Below are 24,820 nucleotides of genomic sequence, written 5' to 3' on the forward strand. Positions count from 1 at the left end.
TGGTACCAACATTAAAAAAATTCGTAACTTTTACTTCCAAAGAGAAATATTTGAATCCAGCACCAAGTGATACGAGTGTAAATAGAGATGTCGCGTACCTCTCGAACCAGCAATCCACACCCTTACCGAGCGAGCGTTATAATATTGTCAGAATATGGTCCCTGTAAATCAAAAAACAAGAAAAGGGATCAAGACATACTGATACAACTCCCGCGAACATCAAACAAAAAATAAACTGGTAACAAAAGTCGAAAGGAACAACACTATTAGTTTCCAACGTGGGAACTATGTTTCTTTATGCACTTTGGATGGAATGACTTTGCAGGGACTATGGACCAGACGGAATCAAGATTTTGGGAACACGGTTCCCACATAATAGACACCCTTGTACGAGGCAAGCATCTCATGCATCCTTTAAACCTTTCTCTCAACCACAACAAAACTGCTGGACAGGCCAAAAATAATGACCTTCAGCTTTAAGATGAGACTCAAAGATGCGGGGGACAAGGAAGCTGAGGACTTCCATTCCGAGATCTTAAAGACAGCCCCTCTCACGGTGGAAGAGCAGATAATGACCATTTATACCGGAACGAATGGTTATCTTGATTCATTAGAAATTGGACAGGTAAGGAAATTTCTCGTTGAGTTACGTACTTACTTAAAAACAAATAAACCTCAGTTCCAAGAAATCATATCCTCTACCAAGACATTCACTGAGGAAGCAGAAACCATTTTGAAAGAAGCTATTCAGGAACAAATGGAACGTTTTCTACTTCAAGAATAATTCTAAATAAAAAAAAAATAAATAAATAAAAGAAACGAAATTGATCATTCTTTAATTTAATTTAAATTCATTTCATTTTTTACTTGAATTTAATATTTAATATAATAATTAATAATTATTCATAATATAAGTTTCTAAGTATAGAAAATAAGTATATACTATATATAACATAAGCAAATATAACATAAGAATAAAAGGGAGTGAAACAAAAGAGAATTACCTGAAAACCAACATAAGAACGTGTTGGCAACTAAAAGGCGCAGCATCAATTTCTAAAAACTTGCCATATTTTCAGATCTGGCCTGGCTGCCTCTAACAAATGATTGCTCAAATACAAGCAAAAAGCGCCGAGAGGAACAAAGCACGTCACATTATTTTAATCCAGCGGACTTGTAAAAATTTTGTAAGTGCGCAGTGCCCCCTCGGTACCAATATTAATACACATACGTAACTTTTTAATACAGAAGAAAAACATTTGAATCCAGCACCAAGTGATACGAGTGTAAATAGATATTGCAAACCTCTTGAACCAGCAATCCATACCCTTACCGAGCGACGATTACAATATTTTCAGAATATGGTCCCGGTAAATCAAAGAACAAGAAAAGGGATCAAGACATATTGATACAACTCCCATGAAAGTCGCGCAATAAATTAACAATAACTGGTAATAAACATAAAATACCGAGCACTGTTATCAGTTTCCAGCGTGGGAACTAGGTTTCTTTATGCACTTTGGATGGAACCGGACAGAATCAAGATTATGGGAACACGGTTCCCACATGGTACACACCCCCTCCTTGTACGAGGCAAGCATCTCAAGCATATCCTGGAAACCTTTCTCTTGACTGCAACAGAACTGTTGGACGGGCCAAAAATAATGACCTTCAGGTTTAAGAGGAGACTAAGAGATAGGAAGCTGGGGACTTCCATTCTGAGATCTTAAAGAAGATTGAAAGGGAGCGAAACAAAAGAGAATTACCTGAAAACCAGCATAAGATCTTGTTGGTTAAAGATGATTAAACGCGCAGCACCAATTTCTAAAAACTTGCCATATTTCCAGATCTGGCTTGCTGCCTCTGACAAATTATTGCTCAAATACAACCAAAAAGCGTGAGAGAAACAAGAACGATACATTATTTGAATCTAGCAGACTCGTAAAAATTTTGTAAATGCGCACAGGCACCGATATTAATACACGTACGTAAGTTTCTTTTTTCGAAAGAAAATATTTGAATCCAGCACCAAGATGTATTGAGTGTGATTTTTTATTTTAAATTTTGAATTTAACTATTATCAAAAACATTTTTCTTCTTTGCTCGTCTAACTACAAAAATATTTTTCAAATACAAACTTTTTTTTTTTATAAATGCCGAAACCAAATTAATAATTAATAATTCGTTTTATTTTTTTATCTCAACTAATAAAAGCAAATCACCAAAACCAGTTGGAAATTACTCAACAGCTCGTGCAACATTTGGATCCATTGCTTTATAAGAGCCCAACAGAGCAATCCTGAGACAATTATACAGCAGGATGAGGGTAATTTAGCATTTTCGGCCGGATCAGGAGACGGCAGAGGCGGAAGGAGGAAAGAGAGTCTCAGCGCTTTTATAGAGGAGCTGAGGTGCGTCTCCGTGACGCAACCTTTAAATCGCCACAAGAGAGAAGACTCAGAAGTAGAAGAGCCCCTTTTTCTGCACTCTTCCGTTCAGAGAGAATGAAGACCGCCTCAATCTCTAGAAGATCGGAGCGGGACCAGATCCGATGGGCAATCAAAAAGAAAACCTTACCGGATCAGGATACGGCAGAGGCGGAAGGAGGAAAGAGAGTCTCAGCGCTTTTATAGAGGAGCTGAGCTGCGTCTCCGTGACGCAACCTCTAAATCGCCGCAAGAGAGAGGACTCGGAAGTAGAAGAGCCCCATTTTCTGCACTCTTCCCTTCAGAGAGAACGAAGACCGCCTCCAATCTCTAGAAGATCGGAGCGGGACCAGATCTAATGGGCAATCGAAAGAAAACCTTACCGGATCAGGAGACAGAAGAGGCGGAAGGAGGAAAGAGAGTCTCAGCGCTTTTATAGAGGAGCTGAGCTGCCTCTCCGCGACGCAACCTCTAAATCGCCGCGAAAGAGAAGACTCAGAAGTAGAAGAGCCCTATTTTCTGCACTCTTCTGTTCAGAGAGAATGAAGACCGCCTCCAATCTCTAGAAGATCGGAGCGGGACCAGATCTAATGGGCAATCGAAAACAAAACCTTACCGGATCAGGAGACGGCAGAGGCGGAAGGAGGGAAGAGAGTCTCAGCGCTTTTATAGAGGAGCTGAGCTGCGTCTCCGTGACGCAACCTCTAAATCGCCACAAGAGAGAAGACTCGGAAGCAGAAGAGCCCTATTTTATGCACTCTTCCGTTCAGAGAGAATGAAGACCGCCTCCAATCTCTAGAAGATCGGAGCGGGACCAGATCTAATGGGCAATCAGAAGAAAACCTTACCGGATCAGGAGACAGCAGATGCGTAAGGAGGAAAGAGAGTCTCAGCCCTTTTATAGAGGAGCTGAGGTGCGTCTCCGTGACGCAACCTCTGTGCTTTATAAACACGCGGAACCTCAGGGGCAGAAAAAAGGAAACCCAGAGACCGAAGATGAGGAGCGGCAGAGAGAGAAAATTAAAAAGATAAATATTTTTTTTACTGCCTTACTGAGTTTTCCATTAAAAATAATTTTATAAATAATTGTGAAAATATGTTATTATTTATACAATAATAATAACATTTATTCTTAATAAAAATTCATGTAACTTTTGTAATTTTTTATTTTAAATTTATAAAAAAATAAATTTTCAATTTAACTATTATCAAAAACATTTTATATTTTACTCACCCAACTACAAAAATATTTTTTTTAAATACAAATATTATAATAAAAAACCACAACAAAACAAACACCCTTAATTACAATACAATTTTTAATAATTCTTTTTTCTAAAAAATTTATTAAATAATACGCGTATTATTAAAAAAAATTTATATGTTCTATTAAAATTCTTTAAACTGTTATCTAATTTTAAATTATTTATTCTCTTAATCCTTAGAAATAATACTTACAGATTTTTTGCACCACCAAATTTCCTTTCAATTTCTATTCCTTCTCTGGCAAATCCACACAGACAAGTTGTCTGCTCCACCATGCATCTGTACAGTTTCACCGGTTAGGGTTCTGCCAAGAACCTCAGCAAAAAGGACAGTTCCAGTCTCCAACAACAGGCCTTCCCACAAACCACGAACTCCTCCTCTGCATCATTTTTCAAATCAATTTCCTCTCACTTGCAAGAAAATAAATTAAGGCAATTTTACCGACGAACAAAATCAAATCTACTTTCCTGATGTGGCTTCAAAATAAAGAACGACAACCTTTCTCACAAAAGATAAATATTGCATACCTCTCCAGCAAGCAAACTATATGCTAATTGAACGAAAATTATAATACTTCCAGGATGAGAAAAATGATCAAGTTTTATCGACAGAAGTCCCATGAATGTCACTCAGCAAATTAACTAATATCGAAACGATAATACAATAAGAGAATCTGATCTGCTTGCAACAATATTGATCATCCCATTAAACATAATTAAAACAAATAATTGCTCTAATTACACAGAACTGTTAAACGCAAACTTTCAAAAACCAGTTCAAAACCCATAAAGAATGAGGAAACTAATTATCACATTACTAACCTTGCAACCTAAAACTGTAGAGAGTGAGAAAATGGAGAAATTATTTACAAATGGACATGATCAATGCAAAACATAAAACTAATTAGCATGGCCAGAGTAGCGTCGCTCAATGCCGTGTTACTCAAAAAATATTGGCTGCTTCTGTTTCTTGATCTCGTTTTAGCCTATCCTAGCACACTACTAATGGGAAATAGAGGGCATCACAAATTCTATCCCTTGAGAATCAGAAACTTCTGTTGCTTAATGAGCCATATGGGTATCAGACACATTCTGATCTCTCGAGCTCTTAAAAGATAAAATAAGCCATAGTCCAACGTGCGAGTAGGACAAGGTCTATCTCATAAAATCACAGGTCTGATTACCTAGAAATACTACTTGATGGTGTTCTTGAAATTGGAATATGCACTCCTAATAAGAAAGTTTATAAGTTCCTAACTGATTGCATTCTCAATTAAAAGTAGTTATAACTAGACTAAAAATTTTGATCACAACTATTTGATCAAACCAGCGAACAACACTGCAAAAGAGTGATATATTTTTGGAAGCTGGTAAAAATAAATAATAATAAGGATGAAAGTTTTCATTTTAGTTTTAATTAAATTAAGAATGCAGTCAATCGGAAACTTTTGTACATTTGTTAAGAATGCTGTTAACTGGGCATGAATTTTAGTGCCTATATATATAATATATATATATATGGGGTAAAATTTGATTTAATAGCATTAACTGAATAGTATTGTCATATCCCATGTACTCGTGAATAATCTACATATCAATCAGGTAAGGAGAGCTAAAAATAAAGCTAAGCACAAGTTGAAAGTAGAGTGATGACTCCAAAAGTCTTGCAGGATTAATGTAAATACCATGAGAGAAAAATAAGAAAAATCTCATACCACAAGGAGCTTGTGCAAGCCAAGAGGAGCCGTTATGATGTATGATACACCGGGATACTTTTTTGCAGCATCAGCAGCTAAGGAAGGAATATCCTGGGAAACATGCAATTAAATTAACAAGGCATAATTTTAATATTTTTCACAATAACTTGAACAAAATGGTGCAGCCATTAATCAAGCATGTAGATTAAGGTCAAGGGAACAAAGAAAAAATATAATAAGTTACCTAATGACAGTGCCGTCCAGGAAAGAGAAAAAATTGGCAAACCAAATCAACACAATACACATACTAAACTGAATAAATAGCATCAGAGCTAGAGAATTGTGCCCATCATCTTCTCAATACTACCTGGGGGAAAAACATCTAGACAACCAAATATGGGCTTTAAGAAGATGTAGCTATGAGTATCTCAAGTGTGCTTCAAGACCATTTGCAACTTTATAACAGCAGAGAAACAAAGTAGAAAACCAAGTGGTCACAAGTTACAACTTTTCAATTTCTGCACATTTCCTAAAACATAAAATGGTATGATTCACATCCTTTTCAGATCAAACAAGCGAGAAGTACAATTTCTACCTTATGACATAACTAATGATACTTTAATAAATTAAATGCCCTGTTCTTCAGAAAGACCACTGCAGAACATCTGCAGGCTGCCACCATCATGAGAAGAATATAACATAGCACAATATGGGCAATTGTTTTTCCATGAGTTTCTTGTAAAATAAACAGAAAACTAGAGTTTGTACATCTAAAGCAACATCGAAGAATGAACAACCAAAATGATCTGGGCCAAACCGAGTTAAAATTATCAAAATGATACAAACTAAAATTGGGCAGAGTAACATAACTTCTACCAACGCGGATATGATGATTAAATAATGAGATAGAAAATATTAACAAATCAGACTTGGCATGCAGAACACCTGAAACCTGATTCCAACATCAGCGCATGTGAACAAAATTATCAAATGAAAAATCTAAAATCGGGTAGAGTAATATAATTTATACCAATGCGGACATGATAGATTATATAAGGAGGATGAAAAATTTTAACAAATCAGACTAGATCCAAGAAACATATAAACTATTTTCATGAATATACTAACGCCTATATCTATTGCTATTATTAATAAACTTTTCTTTCTTGATAATTTTTATTCTTGTAATTTATTTAGAGTTGTGCAAAAATAAATATTATCAAAACTAAAGTAAAAATTCATAGAGAATTTAAAGTTTTATAAGAAAAACTTATGTATGAGAAATCTTAACATTAATATAAATTTTTTAATCATAACTTGAGAAAAAATAGTTATTATCTAATTATATCAAAAGTTGTTATCAAAATATTTTAAAAAATATTATTTATCTATTTATAATATTCACATTTATAGAGATTATTTACAGCCTAATAGCACCTATTAGGACCGAAAAAAACTTGAGAGAAAGATGAAAAGAAAAAAACAATTTCATATAAAAGACACACATACCTTCAATTAGATCTTAATCAAACCCCTTTGATCATCTTGGTTTTTGTCACCATTGAGATATCAAATTCATCACCTACGTCTATTAAGAAAAGAGTATATATGCAAAAATACAATTTTTTAACAGTATTAAGTAGATATTAAACATCAACTTTAAGCTAAAACAATTAAAAAAAAATACATTTCATCATAATTTCTTCTTGAACTTTTGCAGAAAACTCTTGCAAAAACAACATCATAAAACGGTAAACCTCTTGAGAAAATATTTATCTGTAACTAAAATAAAAGAATTACATAATAACACATCACAAATAAAATGAGAAAAGTATGAGACTCCTTCAAGCAATCCGTTTGACAGAATTCATCATCCACTAACCTATAAACTAATTTTACCATTTCACAATCATCTTTAGCGTATAGAATTTGCGAAGAATACTGTTTTGTAACATTGAAAACTTCAAATTTATACATACAATACAAAAAGAATATAAGATCGACTTGGTTAAGATGGTTATGCACGAGTACTCACGTACATTTGAGTTTAAAAAAGTTACTAGTAAGATAAGCTCAAAGCAGGTATAGTTCTCGTTGAGAAGCTTCTTGACTGATTCTGAGGGTAAGTATCTTGATTCTTTTATTAATATTGGCTCAATGCCAACTATTAAAACATTTGTAGCAACTACTTTCAATAATAAATTTGCAAAAAAAACCTACAATATTAGTTAATAAGGTTGCATTAAAAATTCAAAACAACTCGGTGATGAAGAATAAGGCATAAACAGATACCGTCAAAATATTTTGTTCTTCCCAGTCTTGACTTCCATTGGAAATTGCCTGTTAAAATAACTAATAAGAAAAGATTAACGAAAGAGGAGATGAAAAAATAAATCTTAGAGGAGAGAAAAGAGGAAGAGGAGGAGGAGAGAAGTTAGAAAACTTGAAATTTTCAGCAAAAGTACCCTCAACATGTATCAGTAAAGAAGGTCGAGAAAGAGAAAGAATGGGAGAAGAGCAAAGAGATTTGATAAAGTTAATCACGAATACGAAAATATGATAACCATCAAAGGTTAAAAAAAAAATAATTATTTATACACATAAAATAAGATAATTAACTAATAAAAACTAATATTTTCTTATTTATTAATATTCAATTTTAAAATTTTTATAGCATTTATTTTTAATAATTATTTCATTTTAATTTATTTTCACTCAATAATAATAATATTTTTATAATAAAATATATCATATAACATCATAATTTAAACTAACAATTTCATATCTGTAATACAAAAAAAAACAAAAAAACAAAATAATAAAAACTCCAATAAGGGGAAAGAAAAAAAAATACTCAAATACTGTGGGGTCTTGATCAAGAAAATATATGACAGAAATCAAAACAAAACAGCAATAACACGAAGGAAAATATATAGCAGCAGCGTTAAAAGCATAGCGGTCATCCGCTTCAGTTGACAAAATTCATGTACCTGGGATTGAACAACTTTCTCAATTTGAAGTTTTAGGGTTCATTAGTCCACCGCCTCTGAGTATCATATGCAGAAACGGGTTTGAGGATGAGCTCGGTCGGATTTTGTAAACCAGCTCTTTTAAAGTCTTTTTTAGCGTTAAAAAAAAAACTGTAAACAGCGTAAAAAAAAAATAAAAACTGTCTCGTACAATATATATGATATAAACTATTTATATTATTCTTATTATTTTATTTTATTAACTAACCTTAAAATTAATACATATAAAATAATTTTTAAATTCTTAAAAATTTTAAATATAAAAATAATATTAATGTATTAATATTTTATTAAAAATAAATACCATATTTTAATTTTTATAAAAATTTCCTATTTAAACATTTTAAATTTGAAAATAAAATTTAATTTTAATTTACCTACAAATTTTTTAAAAATGTTTTAAATATTACAATACTTATTAAATATCAATATTTATCTTAAAAATTTTATTATATAAATTAAAATATATTTATAATTCTATATACGATAAATTAACTAATATTTTCCTATTTAATAATACTTGTTCTCTGACAATATTATTCTATTTTTATAATAAAATATATTATTTTAGCTAATATTGTTATCTTATATACATAAAATAAAATAATAAACCTATAAAACAAATATTTTTACATTGATTTAAAATTTAAATTTGCATAACATTTTTAATTAATTCTTATTTATTTTCTGTTAATATTATTTTTCTTTTGTAATAAAATACATACTTTCGAATTACTATACAATCAACAAACACTCCTAAAAATAAATAGTAAAAAATTATAAAAATACGAATTAATAAATCACATAAATATAGAGTAATACATCCTAAAAATATGCAGTCATTATATATTTTCAAAGAAATTAACGAATTAGGAAAGAACATGAACAAAAAGATAAATATGTAACCCACTGCAAATTTCAACCATTAAAGAGGCAATATTGATTGATCATCAATCAGTAAAAAAACTATATGTAACATTTTTTTTCAAAAAAAAAAAAGAAAAACCTACCAACTAAGAAGAAATATGTAAAAGTTTGACCAATAATCTGTTTAGTTCAATAATCCTTGTAACTTTTTAGGAAGAAAAATTTTTAAAAATAAAAGAAAAGGTAAAGATGTTTTTGCTCACATTTGGTTTATCTTAAATCTTTATGGTGACAGGATGATTGGATCAGGCTGAATAGGGGAGGTGCAGAAGGGAAAGAACATATGATTAACATGCAACGAAGGACAACAGATGAAAATAAGAAATCAGGAAAGAAAAAAGGGAAAAAAAAATCCAAAATAATGTCAACTAGGACGAGAATTCTATTAGTTTGGTAAAATTAGTTTTGATGAAAAGTCTCCACTAGATTTCAGTAAAGATAAGGCTTAATAGTTTCAAGATGCGCTTAGCCTTATTAGACCAGCTTAAATTCATATCTCAGCATGTGTGAAGAGCAGAAAACATAATTTAATATATGAGGCAAACACCTCAATTACCACAACTGTTGCAACGGGGTTACCTGAATTACTAGTTGAATGGTCTTGCGTAATTGCCATGGCAGCTGCAACAAAGCTTGAGAAAAAGGAAACCAGAACAAAATCCAGGACATGTTTAGTGGAAATGTGCATCAATCTGACCAAAGAAATTTTCTAGACATGTAATTGCTTTAACATATATATTTCAGACACGAATACCTCATAAGCAATAGATCAATGCAGAATAAAGTTCAGATATCATAAATTATGCTATGTAGTGTTGATCTGGTAAATCAATAGCAAACATCTAGAACCCATAAAAAAAGAAGAAATGTTTAGTTCCTTCCTGGTAAAACAGGTCCTTAGAATCAAAAGTTAAGGACACTTCATAGGTTTACCAACATGGTTTCTACTTCCATAATTGCAAGTATCTTAGGAACCTGAAACTACATGTTTAATCTTTTGATAAGAGATAATGCGAGGAGAGGAACTCAAATTTAGGTTTATGCCCGAACTGACTAGCCTGCTAGTGCTTTCGTTATTAGTTCGTTATGGGTGAGGCTTCCAACATTCTGCGGGATTTATTGTAAGTTGTTCAGTAAGGATGCAACTTCACTGAAGAATATATGGTTATTTGGAACATTTTATAGTGAAAAATTACTCTGTTACCATGCATGTCATTCAAGCTGCTTACATTTTGTGCTGCTTCAAGCATATGCCCTTTATCATTCATATGACAGGTCACAGGAATCCTGAAACGTAACTTTAACATCAGCACATGTGAACAAAATTATCAAAATGATAAAAACTAAAACTGGGCAGAGTAATATAACTTCCACCAACGCGGATACAATGATTACATAATATTAACAAATCAGACTTGACATGAAGAACGCCTGAAACCTGATTCCAACATCAGCGCATGTGAATAAAATTATAAAGGGCATATGCTTTAATTAAAAATTCACCAAGCGTGAAGAGTAAAAAACGTAATTTAAAAAATTAAAAATTATAATTAATTATTATTTAAGAATATTATTTTAATTTTAGTAACTTGAGATTTTTATTCTTATTAGGATTTCTAACATTATTAGTGTTAATTTCTCATTTTTATTAAGATTAATATTTTTAATTTTATTAATTTATTATTTTTTAATCTATCTCTAGTTAGAAAAAGATATTTAAAGAAAATAATACAATCGAACACTTAAGTGTGATTCTTAAAACGTCTTAAATATGATGTTTAAAAAACTCTAGGTGCGATGTCTCATTTTATTTCTAAATCCCTGATTAAACAAATCAACATTATTTGTCCTACATAACAAAAATATCAGATGAGGTTGAAATTACTTTTTTGATGTCATCTGAGGCATAATGGCTTGAAACAGCGACGGGGCAAATGCACGGGGGCACAATGCATTATGTACGCGCTCACTGGTGAGTGTGCTGGTGGGCTTGCGTAGAGCACCCAGGTCCATCACTGCTGCACCCAAACAAAGTGCTGATTTTCTGCATGACGTGTGTATATCCCAGCAAATTTATTCCCCTGGGCTCCCTCCTTCCACACCCCAGGTACCTGAAAAATTGTTTCCTGGCAATTTAATTGCCCTTTTCTTTGTTCGGTTTTTTTTTTTTTTTTTCTTTTCTTAATTTTTTTTTGTGGTTTTAATTTTCAGAAGCCTCGAGTAAAAAAAATAACAGAATGAAGAAAAATCTTACCAGCATAGCAGAGATAAAACCCTCTTCTGTCCCCCTCCGCCCCTATAACAAATACAAGAAAAAAGAAGAAGAAAACCAACGCAAATTCGAAAATTTCAAAAATGCTAAAAGAATATAATTGAATGTGACAGCAAGAAATGGGTCACAATAAATGAAGTAAGTTTCTCTTTGATTACAAAAACAAAAAAAATCCTCTCAGTAAATAGCTAACATTAATTAGATCAGCAACTGAATTCCAAGCAGTTACTAATAATGGTCGTTCGTTTTCTCTGTTTCACTATAGTCGAAGAAATGTATCTAACATAAATCTATACAGTCATTACCTAATGTACCACAACAACTAAATAAAAAAAAATCATCTAAGAACCTTCCATTTGCATCTTTGACTAAACTCATTGAACAAAGTCATGCAAATCAACAAATGGATTAACTAAGTTCTCAACATTTCCAGTGAAGAGATTACCTTCTACAGGTGCTGCATGTTAACTTGTGTAAAACCACATAGCCTACCACATTAGATCAGCCATTATGCCAACTTCAACAGAAGAAGTGACAAGCCTGCCGGTGCGCAAAAAACTAAACAGCACTCTTGAGCTATCAGGATTCAAACTAACAATTTCATCTCAATAATACAAAAAGAAAAAACAAAATGATGAGAACTCCGACAAAGAAAAAAAAAAAAAAAATTCACATACAGTGGTCTTGATCTAAAAAACATATGACAGGAATCAAAACAAAACAACAACCATACAAAAGAGAATAGATAGCAGCATTAACAGCATAGCAGGCTTCCGCTTCGATTGACAAAATTTACGTACCTAGAATTAGGCGACGAAGGCAACAGCCTCTGTCGAGAAAATTCTCGCTTTCTCAATATAAGATTTTATGATTCATGAGTACGTAGCTTCTGTTATATAATAAGGATAAGAGATGGGGGGTCGGCTGCATTTTCCGAGCTTCACTCTTTTAAACAATCCCCTTTATAGTAAAAAAGAAGAAGTTATAAATAGGATTAAAAAAAGCCATCAAATATATATAATATAATTATATTACTGTTATTTTTTTTATTAACAAATAAAACTGAAAATTAATATATAATATTTTCTAAAATAATTTTTAAATTCTCATAAATTTTAAATAAAAAATTTCAAGATGTGTTTTAGTCATATTAGACCAGCTTTAATAACAAAAAATATAATTTAATATATGAACCAAACACCTCAATTGCCACGCCGTTGCAATGAAGTTACCTGAATTACTAGTTAATGGTCTCGAATAATTGCCATGACAGCTGCAACAAAGCTTAAGAAAAAGGAAAACATAACAAAATCCAGGACATGTTTATTAGAAATGTGCATCGATCTGACCAAAAAAATTTTCTAGACATGCGAATAGAATTTGTGATGAATAATAGTGGCAAGATTACACATTTTAGCATTGACAGCTGCCTTTTCTATTGGTACCATGATTTACTAGCAAAAGAAGCAAACTCCAACCCCTATTTTTCTTTTATGCTTATCTATTTTTGTTCTTGGAGTTTCCGGCATTCCCGTACTTGAAAATCTGCATGCAAAAGCAAAATAGTTCTTAATTGATCAAATCACTAAAAAAATCTCAGAGGCTTGTGGCCATCAGGTGGACCAAGAGCCTTGGTTTCCCCAATAGCAACAGATAAATATAGCATATACAGTGTCTCCCAAGATGCATTTGCTCATAATATTTTACTCTCTCTTTAACTCACATCCTTCATTGCCAGGCGGCTGCTACTTGCGACAATTCCTGCACTAATAGTGTCACTAATCATTCTAGTTATTGGCCCACTAGTGAAGTTGAGCACAGTTATAAATGCAGCAACGCCAACAGCTTGTGTATCACACATCTGCGGCCTCGTCATGGCATATGGGCCAATTCCAAATATCCTCTGCACTGTGATCTTCCCTACAAGGGTGTGGCATTTGCATTCCTATCTGTGCCACGATTTTTTGGGTCGGCAACATTATTGTGACATACGCTCTGCCTGCAATGATCAATTCAAAACGCTTAGCAAGCGTCTTCAGCATATATTCGATTGTGTGCTTCATCTCTTGGATCTTTGTGTTCCTGAAAGTCCCAGAAACCAAAGGCATGCCTCTCGAAGTCATTACAGAGTTCTTTGCTGTTGGCACTAGACAAGCTGCAGCTGTCAAGAATGAGTGGTTGAAACAGTTTGTGGGCCGTTTTTCTTTTATTTTCTTTGTACTTTACCGCAGGTATCGATGAGTGCTAAAGGTGTCATACAAGAATACCTTTGCATAGAGCATTGTTGAATAGGAATGGGTGCTAAAGGTGTCATACAAGAAAGGGTCATTGAATTTTTCTCCATGCAAAAAACAACAACAAATAATTTTTTCTGAGTAACGTGTCATAAGTAGTTATCATTATTAATGGGACAAAATTTGAGTAAATATAACTCCAATAAACTTTCGCTCCTAAATAAGAAAGCTGACACACATAAAGAAATTACTTTAATATATATATATTTCAGACCTTAATAACTTAAAAGCAATAGAATAACCCAGAATAAAGTTCGGATAGCGTAAATTCTGTTATATGGTGTTGATCTGGTAAATCAATTTCATATTTTCATATGAGCAAACATCCAGAACCCACCTCCAAAATTGTCAAAAAAAAAAAAACAAAGAAAGGTTCAAATCCGTCCTGGTAAAACAAGGCCTTAGAATCGAAAGTCAAGGGCGCATCATAGGTTTACCAGTATGGTTTCTACTTCCATAATTGCAAGTATCTTTAGCACCTGAAACTACAGGATTAATATTTTGATAAGAGATAATGCAAGTAGAGAAACTCAATTTTAGGTTTATGCCCAAACTGACTAGCCCGCTGGTGCTTTCACCATTAGTTCATTATGGGTTAGGCTTCCGACCTTCTACAGGATTTACTGTAAGTTATTCAGTACGATGCAACTTCAGTGAAGAATGTATATGGTTATTTAGGGCATTTTATAGTGAAAAATTACTCTCTGTTACCATGCATGCCATTCAAGCCGCTTCAAGCTTCCTCTCTACTGCCTCATGCTCAGCCTGAATACGAAATGGAACACCATGCTCCTGATACATATTGTTTTGTGCCAGAGGTCTAATCAATGTCAGCTGCAGTGGTTGCAAAAAAATGATTGGCTGGAATCCATCTGGTTGTATTGGGGTCTACATCAGGAGGTATGGAATCCGCGTCCTTAAGGAACACAGTTGGTCCCTTCCACTGGTATGCTCTAGATCTCCTTTTCTGATGGAAAGCTTGCTGCTGTTGAGTAAGAGTAACTGGAGCTATGCGATACACTTCTCCACACATCTCTACGGTTGAATTTCTCTTACCGACCTTGACCAATGGATTATTAAACGGGAACTCATCTTTGAGAGGATTTTAGCTGTGAGAAAAAGCACCATTTGAAAGGATAAATCAGAATTTATATAACAGGTCATGGGACCAAATTATGACAAAATGGCTAGCAAGCGGAAAACCTGAAACGTGATTGTAACATCAGCACATGTGAACGAAATTATCAAAATAATAAAATTTAAAATTGGGCAGAGTAATATCAACTACCAATGCCGATATGATAATTACCTAATGAGATGAAAAATATTAACAAATCAGACGTGACATGCAGAACACCTGAAACCTGATTCCAGCATCAGATCATGCGAACAAAATTATCAAATGAAAAAGCTAAAATCGAGTAGAGTAATATAAAGGACAAATGCTTAACACGCAATGAAGGACAACAGACAAAAATAAAACATCAAAAAAGGAAAAAAAATTCCAATAATCTAAACTACGACAAGAATTCTACTAGTTTGGTAAAATTAGTTTTGATGAACGGCCGCCCAACCGCCCCGAGATCTATTTATCAACAAAAGATCCCTAGTCATGCACAAAATTTGCAGGATATTCACTGGATCAGTCCGCTTATTAAGAGCCAACGTGGTTGCCATGAACTCCACTGGAATTGGACCACGCTAAATGACTTATTTCCCAAGACGAAAATCCACCAAAATGGAAGTTCAAGCCATAAACTTCCGTTCCAACACTACACAAATTGCAGATACAAATACGGGACGACAACCCTATAAAATAAAACTCGGTAAGAGTAAAAACTCCATTCCTGATGATGTACACGGAGTAAAATCACACTCAGAAGCCACGCAGCCGCACTCGTCGCCTGCATAACCAGCAACGGGAAGAAACCTCATTTGTTCCTTTCAATAACACGTCTCTAGTAAACAACAACAAAGCAGGACCGATTGCCTCTTTTACTATTTTCCAAGAAAGATAAGTTCCACTATTAAATTAAATAAAGTAGGGTCCAAAAACCTTCAATCTGTAGCTCTACACTTAGGAAGGCTTCACCCTCGCTCCAATTTGCTGCACCAAGGAAAAGGTGGCAAAATTAGCATACCCTGTTATCTGTAGCTTTTTAACCGTCTGGCATGTTCTAAACGTTAATTTTGTATAACTACAAATGTTTCTTAAACAAAGTAGCAGCGAGAGAAATATTTTCAAGACAATCCAGGGTAACATAATACTCACATTCCGCGTAGCACACGTTGTTCGTGTAGATAGCCACTGGAACAAACTCCGTTCTTTCCGCTTAAACAAGTTTCCCGCTACGTACCTACAGCAAAGAAAAGTCAGCAACATAATATTGACGCGGTTACGCCAGGCTCCGTAGTTGCCTTGCATGTTAAACGTACCAATCTCTTTTAACCACAGATATTGCTTTAAAAAAAAAAAAAAAAAAGTAAACAGAGAAAAGATCCCACAAGATCTGAAGTTTGGTAAGACTACTACACTTTGGGTCCGATAGACTTCGAAGGTTTAGCTCTCTCAAATAGTTTTCTCGGTCAATTTTTTGAAGACCTACATTAGAACAATGATTAGAACCAAGACAAATTCAGCATACATGCATGCTTTTTTTGAGCTCCAACTGGCCGAGCAACGGGATGAATTTTACTTTTTCCCAGGAAATTTAAAAACCCGTTGCCTAGGAGTCAAAGTACATTTATTTTGAAACAATAAACCAAAGCACTCTCATTTGCGAGAAAAAGAATTCGCCCACTTTTACTGAAGTTCATCAAATTGGCTTCCAAATCAAGATCGAAGGCCTTTCTCAAATAAAATGAATATCTCTTTTAACCGAGCAATCATGTCTTACGCCCGTAGCAATAAAATGATTGAGAAAGCACACTGCCAGTTACGTAGAGAAAGGCTGCCAACTCTCCAAGAGAAAGGGTGTTATCAGAGTTACTTTTCCTTTAAACCAACGTATTCTCAAAAACACTTACTTTGAATCAAGAGTTCAAACCACAACTTTTAGAGTTCCGAAAACCCAGGGCATCAAAAAAGTTTTGCTTTGCTGCAGCAAATCCAAAGTCATTTTCTTTTGCACCAAGGCACACTTATCTTTTAAATAATCGATAGAACACGCCTTCAGTTTCTAAAAAAATTACTTGACCTCCACTTACTTTTCCAACTGCTACAATTTCCCTGTGGGGACACCTGCAGATTTATTTCGAAAGCAAAAGATCAAGAGAAACTTTAATTAAACCAACATAGCAAAGAATAGTTACTTCCAACTAAAAGATCAAGGGACATTTTGCTAGAGAAAGAATTATCCAAGGGACATTTTGCAAAATCTCACATTGCCCCAAAAAATTGAGGAACATTTGCTCAGGGGACCAACAAAAAAAATCGTTTTCAAAAAATAAATGGACAGGCTAGCTTTCGAAAAGATTAATCGAGGCCTTTTACTTTCTGAATACGGGACTCCGAATGATATATTTTCGCAGCAACAGACCATGGGTTTCAAAACCTTCAAAACACATCTCGTATGCCTTACGTAAACTAAATATTGAAAGCAAGTTACCGTGTCAGAAGTGGTGCTGTCACAATATCCTCGAATCTTTGTCAATGCAAGTTTTTCTAAAACTTGGAACTGCGAGAGGGACCCAAGCAGATTTACATTGCCCCAAGAAATCAAAATTCATTTTCTTGTGCATCAAGTCACACATTTATCCATAAATAATGCATAAAAACAGCTTTTAGGTTTTAAAGTATAAATTGAGTCTCCTTTACTTCCCAAACCAGGAAACTTCCAAAACAGGAAACTATTCTTTTGTATATATATTTTTTTAAAAAAACTATTCTTTAACAAAAGCCAAAAAGCTTTAAAACCACGTGCCGAAAAAATATTTACTTGCAATCAAAAGATCCAAACATATTGCTTTCTATGTTCCAACCAACCAAGAGAACAGAGCAATTTTACTCTTCCCCAAAAAACAGAGAAACTTCTGCTTGAATACCGAGGGGCACACTTATTTTAAAAGAATCAGTAAATACAGTGTCGGTTTCAAAATATCGAATCGGGGCACCTCTACAGAGGAAAGACGCTGCAACTAGATTATCGATGTGGCTTCAAAATAAAGAACGGCAACCTCTTCCACGTATAATGAAGATTCCCATAACCTAGCACGAAACTTTTTCTGTCCGCGCTAAAAATAGATTGGGAGAGCATATTGCCACCACTAAGTGAAACGTCGCCTAACTCTCCAAAAGAAAGTGCGTGATCAAAGAAACTCTCACTTTCAAACCGACGCACCCAAACTTTGGCTTGAGATTTTAAGCCACATCTTTTTGAGGCTGTACATCTTGAGGGTTGCAAGCAGTTTCATTTTGCCACAAAAAATCAAGATTCACGTTCTCATGCACCGAGGCACATAAGTTTGTTTTGAAATATCGACAAAAACTTCCACTTTCAAAATGAAATATTGCCTTTCCTAGGACTAAAGGGTAGTTAATATGGAATTGAACCTCTTACATTTTGGACCCAGAATCTCAAATAAAACATTCATTGTGAATGCAAGGGCTGCACAAATAATGTTTTCTACTCAAAGAGACCCGGCCAATTTTGATCCTTCACCAACTATATTTCATAAATGAAGCTTCAAAACACACAGCAACAACCTTTAACGTTCAAAATGAAATATTGCCTGTCCTAGATTTTTGTGGCCTGAAAGGAAGTTAATATGGAATTGAAGCTCTTACATTTTGGACCGAGAATCTCAAATAGAGCATTCATTGCGAATGCACGGGCTGCAGAAATAATGTTTTCTACTCAAGAGACCCGGCCAATAATGATCCTTCACCAACTATATTTCATAAATGAAGCTTCAAAACACATATCAGCAACCTTTAACATTCAAAATGAAATTTTGGCTTTCCTGGTATTTTGGGACTGAAAAGGTAGTTAATATGGAATTGAAGCTCTTACATTTTGGACCGAGAATCTCAAATAAAACATTCATTGTGAATGCAGGGGCTGCACAAATACTGTTTTCTACTCAAGAGACCCGGCCAACAGTGATCCTTCACCGGCTATATTTCATGTATGAAGCTTCAAAACACATATCAACACCCTTTAACTTTCAAAATGAAATATTGGCTTCCCTAGTATTTTGGGACTGAAATGTAGTTAATATGGAATTGAAGCTCTTACATTTTGGACCGAGAATCTCAGATAAAACATTCATCGTGCATGCAAGGGCTGCAGAAATAATGTTTTCTACTCAAGAGACCCGGCCCACAATGATCCTTCACCAACTATATTTCATGAATGAAGCTTCAAAACACATACCAACAACATTTCTCCAATAAACTACATCTGAAAGTTCCAAAAACCGAGCATACATATCTTTTGTAAATGGTTATCAAATACTAGAAAATCCAATTGCAACGTCTAAGAGAGAAAGGGTGCCCATCACGATAGCTTTCACTGCAGAAGCGACACACATAAAACATATTTACTAGGAATCAAAATGCTCAAGACACATTTTCTCACAGTTGGTGCTACCCGGGGGGGGGGGGGACCAGGGCACATTTTTCGTTTTCTCACGAATGGGAAATTTTCTTGTTCATCAAGCTCATTTATTTTTTAAAAGATTTACAAAACATGCTTTCAGTTTCTGAGCAATAATTCAGGACCGGAACACCATAAAAAATTATTTTCTACCAAAGGAAGCAAGAACCTTAAAACAATGCCCAAAAATATTTACTTGCTGCTAGCAGATCCAAGCACATTCTTTTTAAGTTCCAACTACCCGAAGGACATGGGGAATTCAACTTTCTCCGAAGAAATCGTAAAATTTTCCCTTAAACACGGACGCAAATTTATTTTGAAACAATAAATCAATTTACTCTCACTTTCAATAAAATAAAGTAGGGCACTTTTACCGGGACACAAAATCAATCTAATGTGGCTTCGAAATAAAGAACGACGACCTTTCTCGCATCAGATAAAAATCCCCAGAACACAGCATCCTCGTTTCGTCCCTGCTAAATGCAGATTGGGTAAGTACGAGGCAAGCATCTCATGCATCCTAGAAACCTTTCTCTTGACTACAACAAATGTCAAAAATAATGACCTCCAGCTTTAAGAGAAGACTAAAAGAAGTGGGGCCCGGGGGGCAAGGAAGCTGAGGACTTCCATTCTGAGATATTAAAGACGATTAAAAGGGAGCGGAGCGGAAGAGAATTACCTGAAAACCAACATAAGAACTTGTTGGTAAAGCAAACGCGCAGCATCAATTTCTAAAAAGTTGCCATATTTCCCGATCTGGCCTGCCGCCTCTGACAAATTATTGCTCAAATACAACCATAAAGCGTGAGAGAAATATTATTTGAATCTAGCAGACTTGTAGAAATTTTTGTAATGCGCAGCAGTACCCCTTTGGTACCAACATTAAAAAAATTCGTAACTTTTACTTCCAAAGAGAAATATTTGAATCCAGCACCAAGTGATACGAGTGTAAATAGAGATGTCGCGTACCTCTCGAACCAGCAATCCACACCCTTACCGAGCGAGCGTTATAATATTGTCAGAATATGGTCCCTGTAAATCAAAAAACAAGAAAAGGGATCAAGACATACTGATACAACTCCCGCGAACATCAAACAAAAAATAAACTGGTAACAAAAGTCGAAAGGAACAACACTATTAGTTTCCAACGTGGGAACTATGTTTCTTTATGCACTTTGGATGGAATGACTTTGCAGGGACTATGGACCAGACGGAATCAAGATTTTGGGAACACGGTTCCCACATAATAGACACCCTTGTACGAGGCAAGCATCTCATGCATCCTTTAAACCTTTCTCTCAACCACAACAAAACTGCTGGACAGGCCAAAAATAATGACCTTCAGCTTTAAGATGAGACTCAAAGATGCGGGGGACAAGGAAGCTGAGGACTTCCATTCCGAGATCTTAAAGACAGCCCCTCTCACGGTGGAAGAGCAGATAATGACCATTTATACCGGAACGAATGGTTATCTTGATTCATTAGAAATTGGACAGGTAAGGAAATTTCTCGTTGAGTTACGTACTTACTTAAAAACAAATAAACCTCAGTTCCAAGAAATCATATCCTCTACCAAGACATTCACTGAGGAAGCAGAAACCATTTTGAAAGAAGCTATTCAGGAACAAATGGAACGTTTTCTACTTCAAGAATAATTCTAAATAAAAAATAAATAAATAAATAAAAGAAACGAAATTGATCATTCTTTAATTTAATTTAAATTCATTTCATTTTTTACTTGAATTTAATATTTAATATAATAATTAATAATTATTCATAATATAAGTTTCTAAGTATAGAAAATAAGTATATACTATATATAACATAAGCAAATATAACATAAGAATAAAAGGGAGTGAAACAAAAGAGAATTACCTGAAAACCAACATAAGAACGTGTTGGCAACTAAAAGGCGCAGCATCAATTTCTAAAAACTTGCCATATTTTCAGATCTGGCCTGGCTGCCTCTAACAAATGATTGCTCAAATACAAGCAAAAAGCGCCGAGAGGAACAAAGCACGTCACATTATTTTAATCCAGCGGACTTGTAAAAATTTTGTAAGTGCGCAGTGCCCCCTCGGTACCAATATTAATACACATACGTAACTTTTTAATACAGAAGAAAAACATTTGAATCCAGCACCAAGTGATACGAGTGTAAATAGATATTGCAAACCTCTTGAACCAGCAATCCATACCCTTACCGAGCGACGATTACAATATTTTCAGAATATGGTCCCGGTAAATCAAAGAACAAGAAAAGGGATCAAGACATATTGATACAACTCCCATGAAAGTCGCGCAATAAATTAACAATAACTGGTAATAAACATAAAATACCGAGCACTGTTATCAGTTTCCAGCGTGGGAACTAGGTTTCTTTATGCACTTTGGATGGAACCGGACAGAATCAAGATTATGGGAACACGGTTCCCACATGGTACACACCCCCTCCTTGTACGAGGCAAGCATCTCAAGCATATCCTGGAAACCTTTCTCTTGACTGCAACAGAACTGTTGGACGGGCCAAAAATAATGACCTTCAGGTTTAAGAGGAGACTAAGAGATAGGAAGCTGGGGACTTCCATTCTGAGATCTTAAAGAAGATTGAAAGGGAGCGAAACAAAAGAGAATTACCTGAAAACCAGCATAAGATCTTGTTGGTTAAAGATGATTAAACGCGCAGCACCAATTTCTAAAAACTTGCCATATTTCCAGATCTGGCTTGCTGCCTCTGACAAATTATTGCTCAAATACAACCAAAAAGCGTGAGAGAAACAAGAACGATACATTATTTGAATCTAGCAGACTCGTAAAAATTTTGTAAATGCGCACAGGCACCGATATTAATACACGTACGTAAGTTTCTTTTTTCGAAAGAAAATATTTGAATCCAGCACCAAGATGTATTGAGTGTGATTTTTTATTTTAAATTTTGAATTTAACTATTATCAAAAACATTTTTCTTCTTTGCTCGTCTAACTACAAAAATATTTTTCAAATACAAACTTTTTTTTTTTATAAATGCCGAAACCAAATTAATAATTAATAATTCGTTTTATTTTTTTATCTCAACTAATAAAAGCAAATCACCAAAACCAGTTGGAAATTACTCAACAGCTCGTGCAACATTTGGATCCATTGCTTTATAAGAGCCCAACAGAGCAATCCTGAGACAATTATACAGCAGGATGAGGGTAATTTAGCATTTTCGGCCGGATCAGGAGACGGCAGAGGCGGAAGGAGGAAAGAGAGTCTCAGCGCTTTTATAGAGGAGCTGAGGTGCGTCTCCGTGACGCAACCTTTAAATCGCCACAAGAGAGAAGACTCAGAAGTAGAAGAGCCCCTTTTTCTGCACTCTTCCGTTCAGAGAGAATGAAGACCGCCTCAATCTCTAGAAGATCGGAGCGGGACCAGATCCGATGGGCAATCAAAAAGAAAACCTTACCGGATCAGGATACGGCAGAGGCGGAAGGAGGAAAGAGAGTCTCAGCGCTTTTATAGAGGAGCTGAGCTGCGTCTCCGTGACGCAACCTCTAAATCGCCGCAAGAGAGAGGACTCGGAAGTAGAAGAGCCCCATTTTCTGCACTCTTCCCTTCAGAGAGAACGAAGACCGCCTCCAATCTCTAGAAGATCGGAGCGGGACCAGATCTAATGGGCAATCGAAAGAAAACCTTACCGGATCAGGAGACAGAAGAGGCGGAAGGAGGAAAGAGAGTCTCAGCGCTTTTATAGAGGAGCTGAGCTGCCTCTCCGCGACGCAACCTCTAAATCGCCGCGAAAGAGAAGACTCAGAAGTAGAAGAGCCCTATTTTCTGCACTCTTCTGTTCAGAGAGAATGAAGACCGCCTCCAATCTCTAGAAGATCGGAGCGGGACCAGATCTAATGGGCAATCGAAAACAAAACCTTACCGGATCAGGAGACGGCAGAGGCGGAAGGAGGGAAGAGAGTCTCAGCGCTTTTATAGAGGAGCTGAGCTGCGTCTCCGTGACGCAACCTCTAAATCGCCACAAGAGAGAAGACTCGGAAGCAGAAGAGCCCTATTTTATGCACTCTTCCGTTCAGAGAGAATGAAGACCGCCTCCAATCTCTAGAAGATCGGAGCGGGACCAGATCTAATGGGCAATCAGAAGAAAACCTTACCGGATCAGGAGACAGCAGATGCGTAAGGAGGAAAGAGAGTCTCAGCCCTTTTATAGAGGAGCTGAGGTGCGTCTCCGTGACGCAACCTCTGTGCTTTATAAACACGCGGAACCTCAGGGGCAGAAAAAAGGAAACCCAGAGACCGAAGATGAGGAGCGGCAGAGAGAGAAAATTAAAAAGATAAATATTTTTTTTACTGCCTTACTGAGTTTTCCATTAAAAATAATTTTATAAATAATTGTGAAAATATGTTATTATTTATACAATAATAATAACATTTATTCTTAATAAAAATTCATGTAACTTTTGTAATTTTTTATTTTAAATTTATAAAAAAATAAATTTTCAATTTAACTATTATCAAAAACATTTTATATTTTACTCACCCAACTACAAAAATATTTTTTTTAAATACAAATATTATAATAAAAAACCACAACAAAACAAACACCCTTAATTACAATACAATTTTTAATAATTCTTTTTTCTAAAAAATTTATTAAATAATACGCGTATTATTAAAAAAAATTTATATGTTCTATTAAAATTCTTTAAACTGTTATCTAATTTTAAATTATTTATTCTCTTAATCCTTAGAAATAATACTTACAGATTTTTTGCACCACCAAATTTCCTTTCAATTTCTATTCCTTCTCTGGCAAATCCACACAGACAAGTTGTCTGCTCCACCATGCATCTGTACAGTTTCACCGGTTAGGGTTCTGCCAAGAACCTCAGCAAAAAGGACAGTTCCAGTCTCCAACAACAGGCCTTCCCACAAACCACGAACTCCTCCTCTGCATCATTTTTCAAATCAATTTCCTCTCACTTGCAAGAAAATAAATTAAGGCAATTTTACCGACGAACAAAATCAAATCTACTTTCCTGATGTGGCTTCAAAATAAAGAACGACAACCTTTCTCACAAAAGATAAATATTGCATACCTCTCCAGCAAGCAAACTATATGCTAATTGAACGAAAATTATAATACTTCCAGGATGAGAAAAATGATCAAGTTTTATTGACAGAAGTCCCATGAATGTCACTCAGCAAATTAACTAATATCGAAACGATAATACAATAAGAGAATCTGATCTGCTTGCAACAATATTGATCATCCCATTAAACATAATTAAAACAAATAATTGCTCTAATTACACAGAACTG

The 24,820-nt window shown here is 34.8% G+C and overlaps 2 protein-coding genes and 1 non-coding gene across 25 annotated transcripts in view; all 3 read right to left on the minus strand.

The window, feature by feature from the left end:
* LOC148270539 (uncharacterized) overlaps nucleotides 1–3,461 on the minus strand; it is a 42,551-nt gene extending 39,090 nt beyond the window's left edge. For 5 of the 10 annotated variants that reach the window (XR_015814230.1, XR_015814231.1, XR_015814232.1 and 2 more), the window contains exons 1-2: nucleotides 1,767–3,459; nucleotides 99–1,643 (exon numbers count right to left, since the gene is read on the minus strand). The gene's annotated coding sequence lies outside the window, so the exon portion shown is untranslated. Of the gene's footprint in view, nucleotides 1–98; nucleotides 1,644–1,766 lie in introns of all 10 variants that reach the window. The other 5 variants (XR_015814209.1, XR_015814229.1, XR_015814234.1 and 2 more) reach the window with 3 other exon arrangements.
* Nucleotides 1,638–23,837, minus strand: LOC110825531 (uncharacterized). 14 transcript variants are annotated; one of them, XM_088210437.1, is made up of 19 exons: nucleotides 22,145–23,837; nucleotides 20,477–22,021; nucleotides 20,187–20,277; nucleotides 19,882–19,980; nucleotides 16,938–19,423; nucleotides 16,183–16,267; nucleotides 15,967–16,017; nucleotides 14,622–15,814; nucleotides 12,849–13,161; nucleotides 12,417–12,576; nucleotides 12,062–12,220; nucleotides 11,599–11,640; nucleotides 11,230–11,455; nucleotides 10,574–10,631; nucleotides 9,924–10,036; nucleotides 7,681–7,728; nucleotides 5,407–5,499; nucleotides 3,885–4,071; nucleotides 1,638–1,766 (listed from the first exon to the last, which is right to left on the minus strand). In XM_088210437.1, exons 15-18 carry the CDS (start codon nucleotides 10,011–10,013, stop codon nucleotides 4,009–4,011), a joined length of 294 nt encoding a protein of 97 aa, XP_088066563.1. In that variant the 5' UTR covers nucleotides 10,014–10,036; nucleotides 10,574–10,631; nucleotides 11,230–11,455; nucleotides 11,599–11,640; nucleotides 12,062–12,220; nucleotides 12,417–12,576; nucleotides 12,849–13,161; nucleotides 14,622–15,814; nucleotides 15,967–16,017; nucleotides 16,183–16,267; nucleotides 16,938–19,423; nucleotides 19,882–19,980; nucleotides 20,187–20,277; nucleotides 20,477–22,021; nucleotides 22,145–23,837; the 3' UTR covers nucleotides 1,638–1,766; nucleotides 3,885–4,008. The 14 variants fall into 14 exon arrangements, 9 of the variants coding, with proteins under 9 accessions (XP_088066563.1, XP_088066529.1, XP_088066537.1 ...); XM_088210403.1 differs by lacking the exons at nucleotides 7,681–7,728; nucleotides 9,924–10,036; nucleotides 16,938–19,423 and having other exon boundaries at nucleotides 1,656–1,766; nucleotides 22,145–23,833; XR_015814248.1 differs by lacking the exons at nucleotides 1,638–1,766; nucleotides 3,885–4,071; nucleotides 5,407–5,499 and having other exon boundaries at nucleotides 7,065–7,728; nucleotides 9,924–9,976; nucleotides 22,145–23,836.
* On the minus strand, nucleotides 9,803–9,925 carry LOC148270542 (small nucleolar RNA snoR77). Its single transcript, XR_015814690.1, has one exon. It is a non-coding gene; the product is annotated as a small nucleolar RNA snoR77 (small nucleolar RNA).
* Nucleotides 23,838–24,820: the final 983 nt, after the last annotated feature.

This window comes from Carica papaya, chromosome 1, assembly GCF_054855325.1.
Source record: "Carica papaya isolate Zhongbai chromosome 1, ASM5485532v1, whole genome shotgun sequence".
In the NCBI taxonomy this organism is placed as follows: Eukaryota; Viridiplantae; Streptophyta; class Magnoliopsida; order Brassicales; family Caricaceae; genus Carica; species Carica papaya.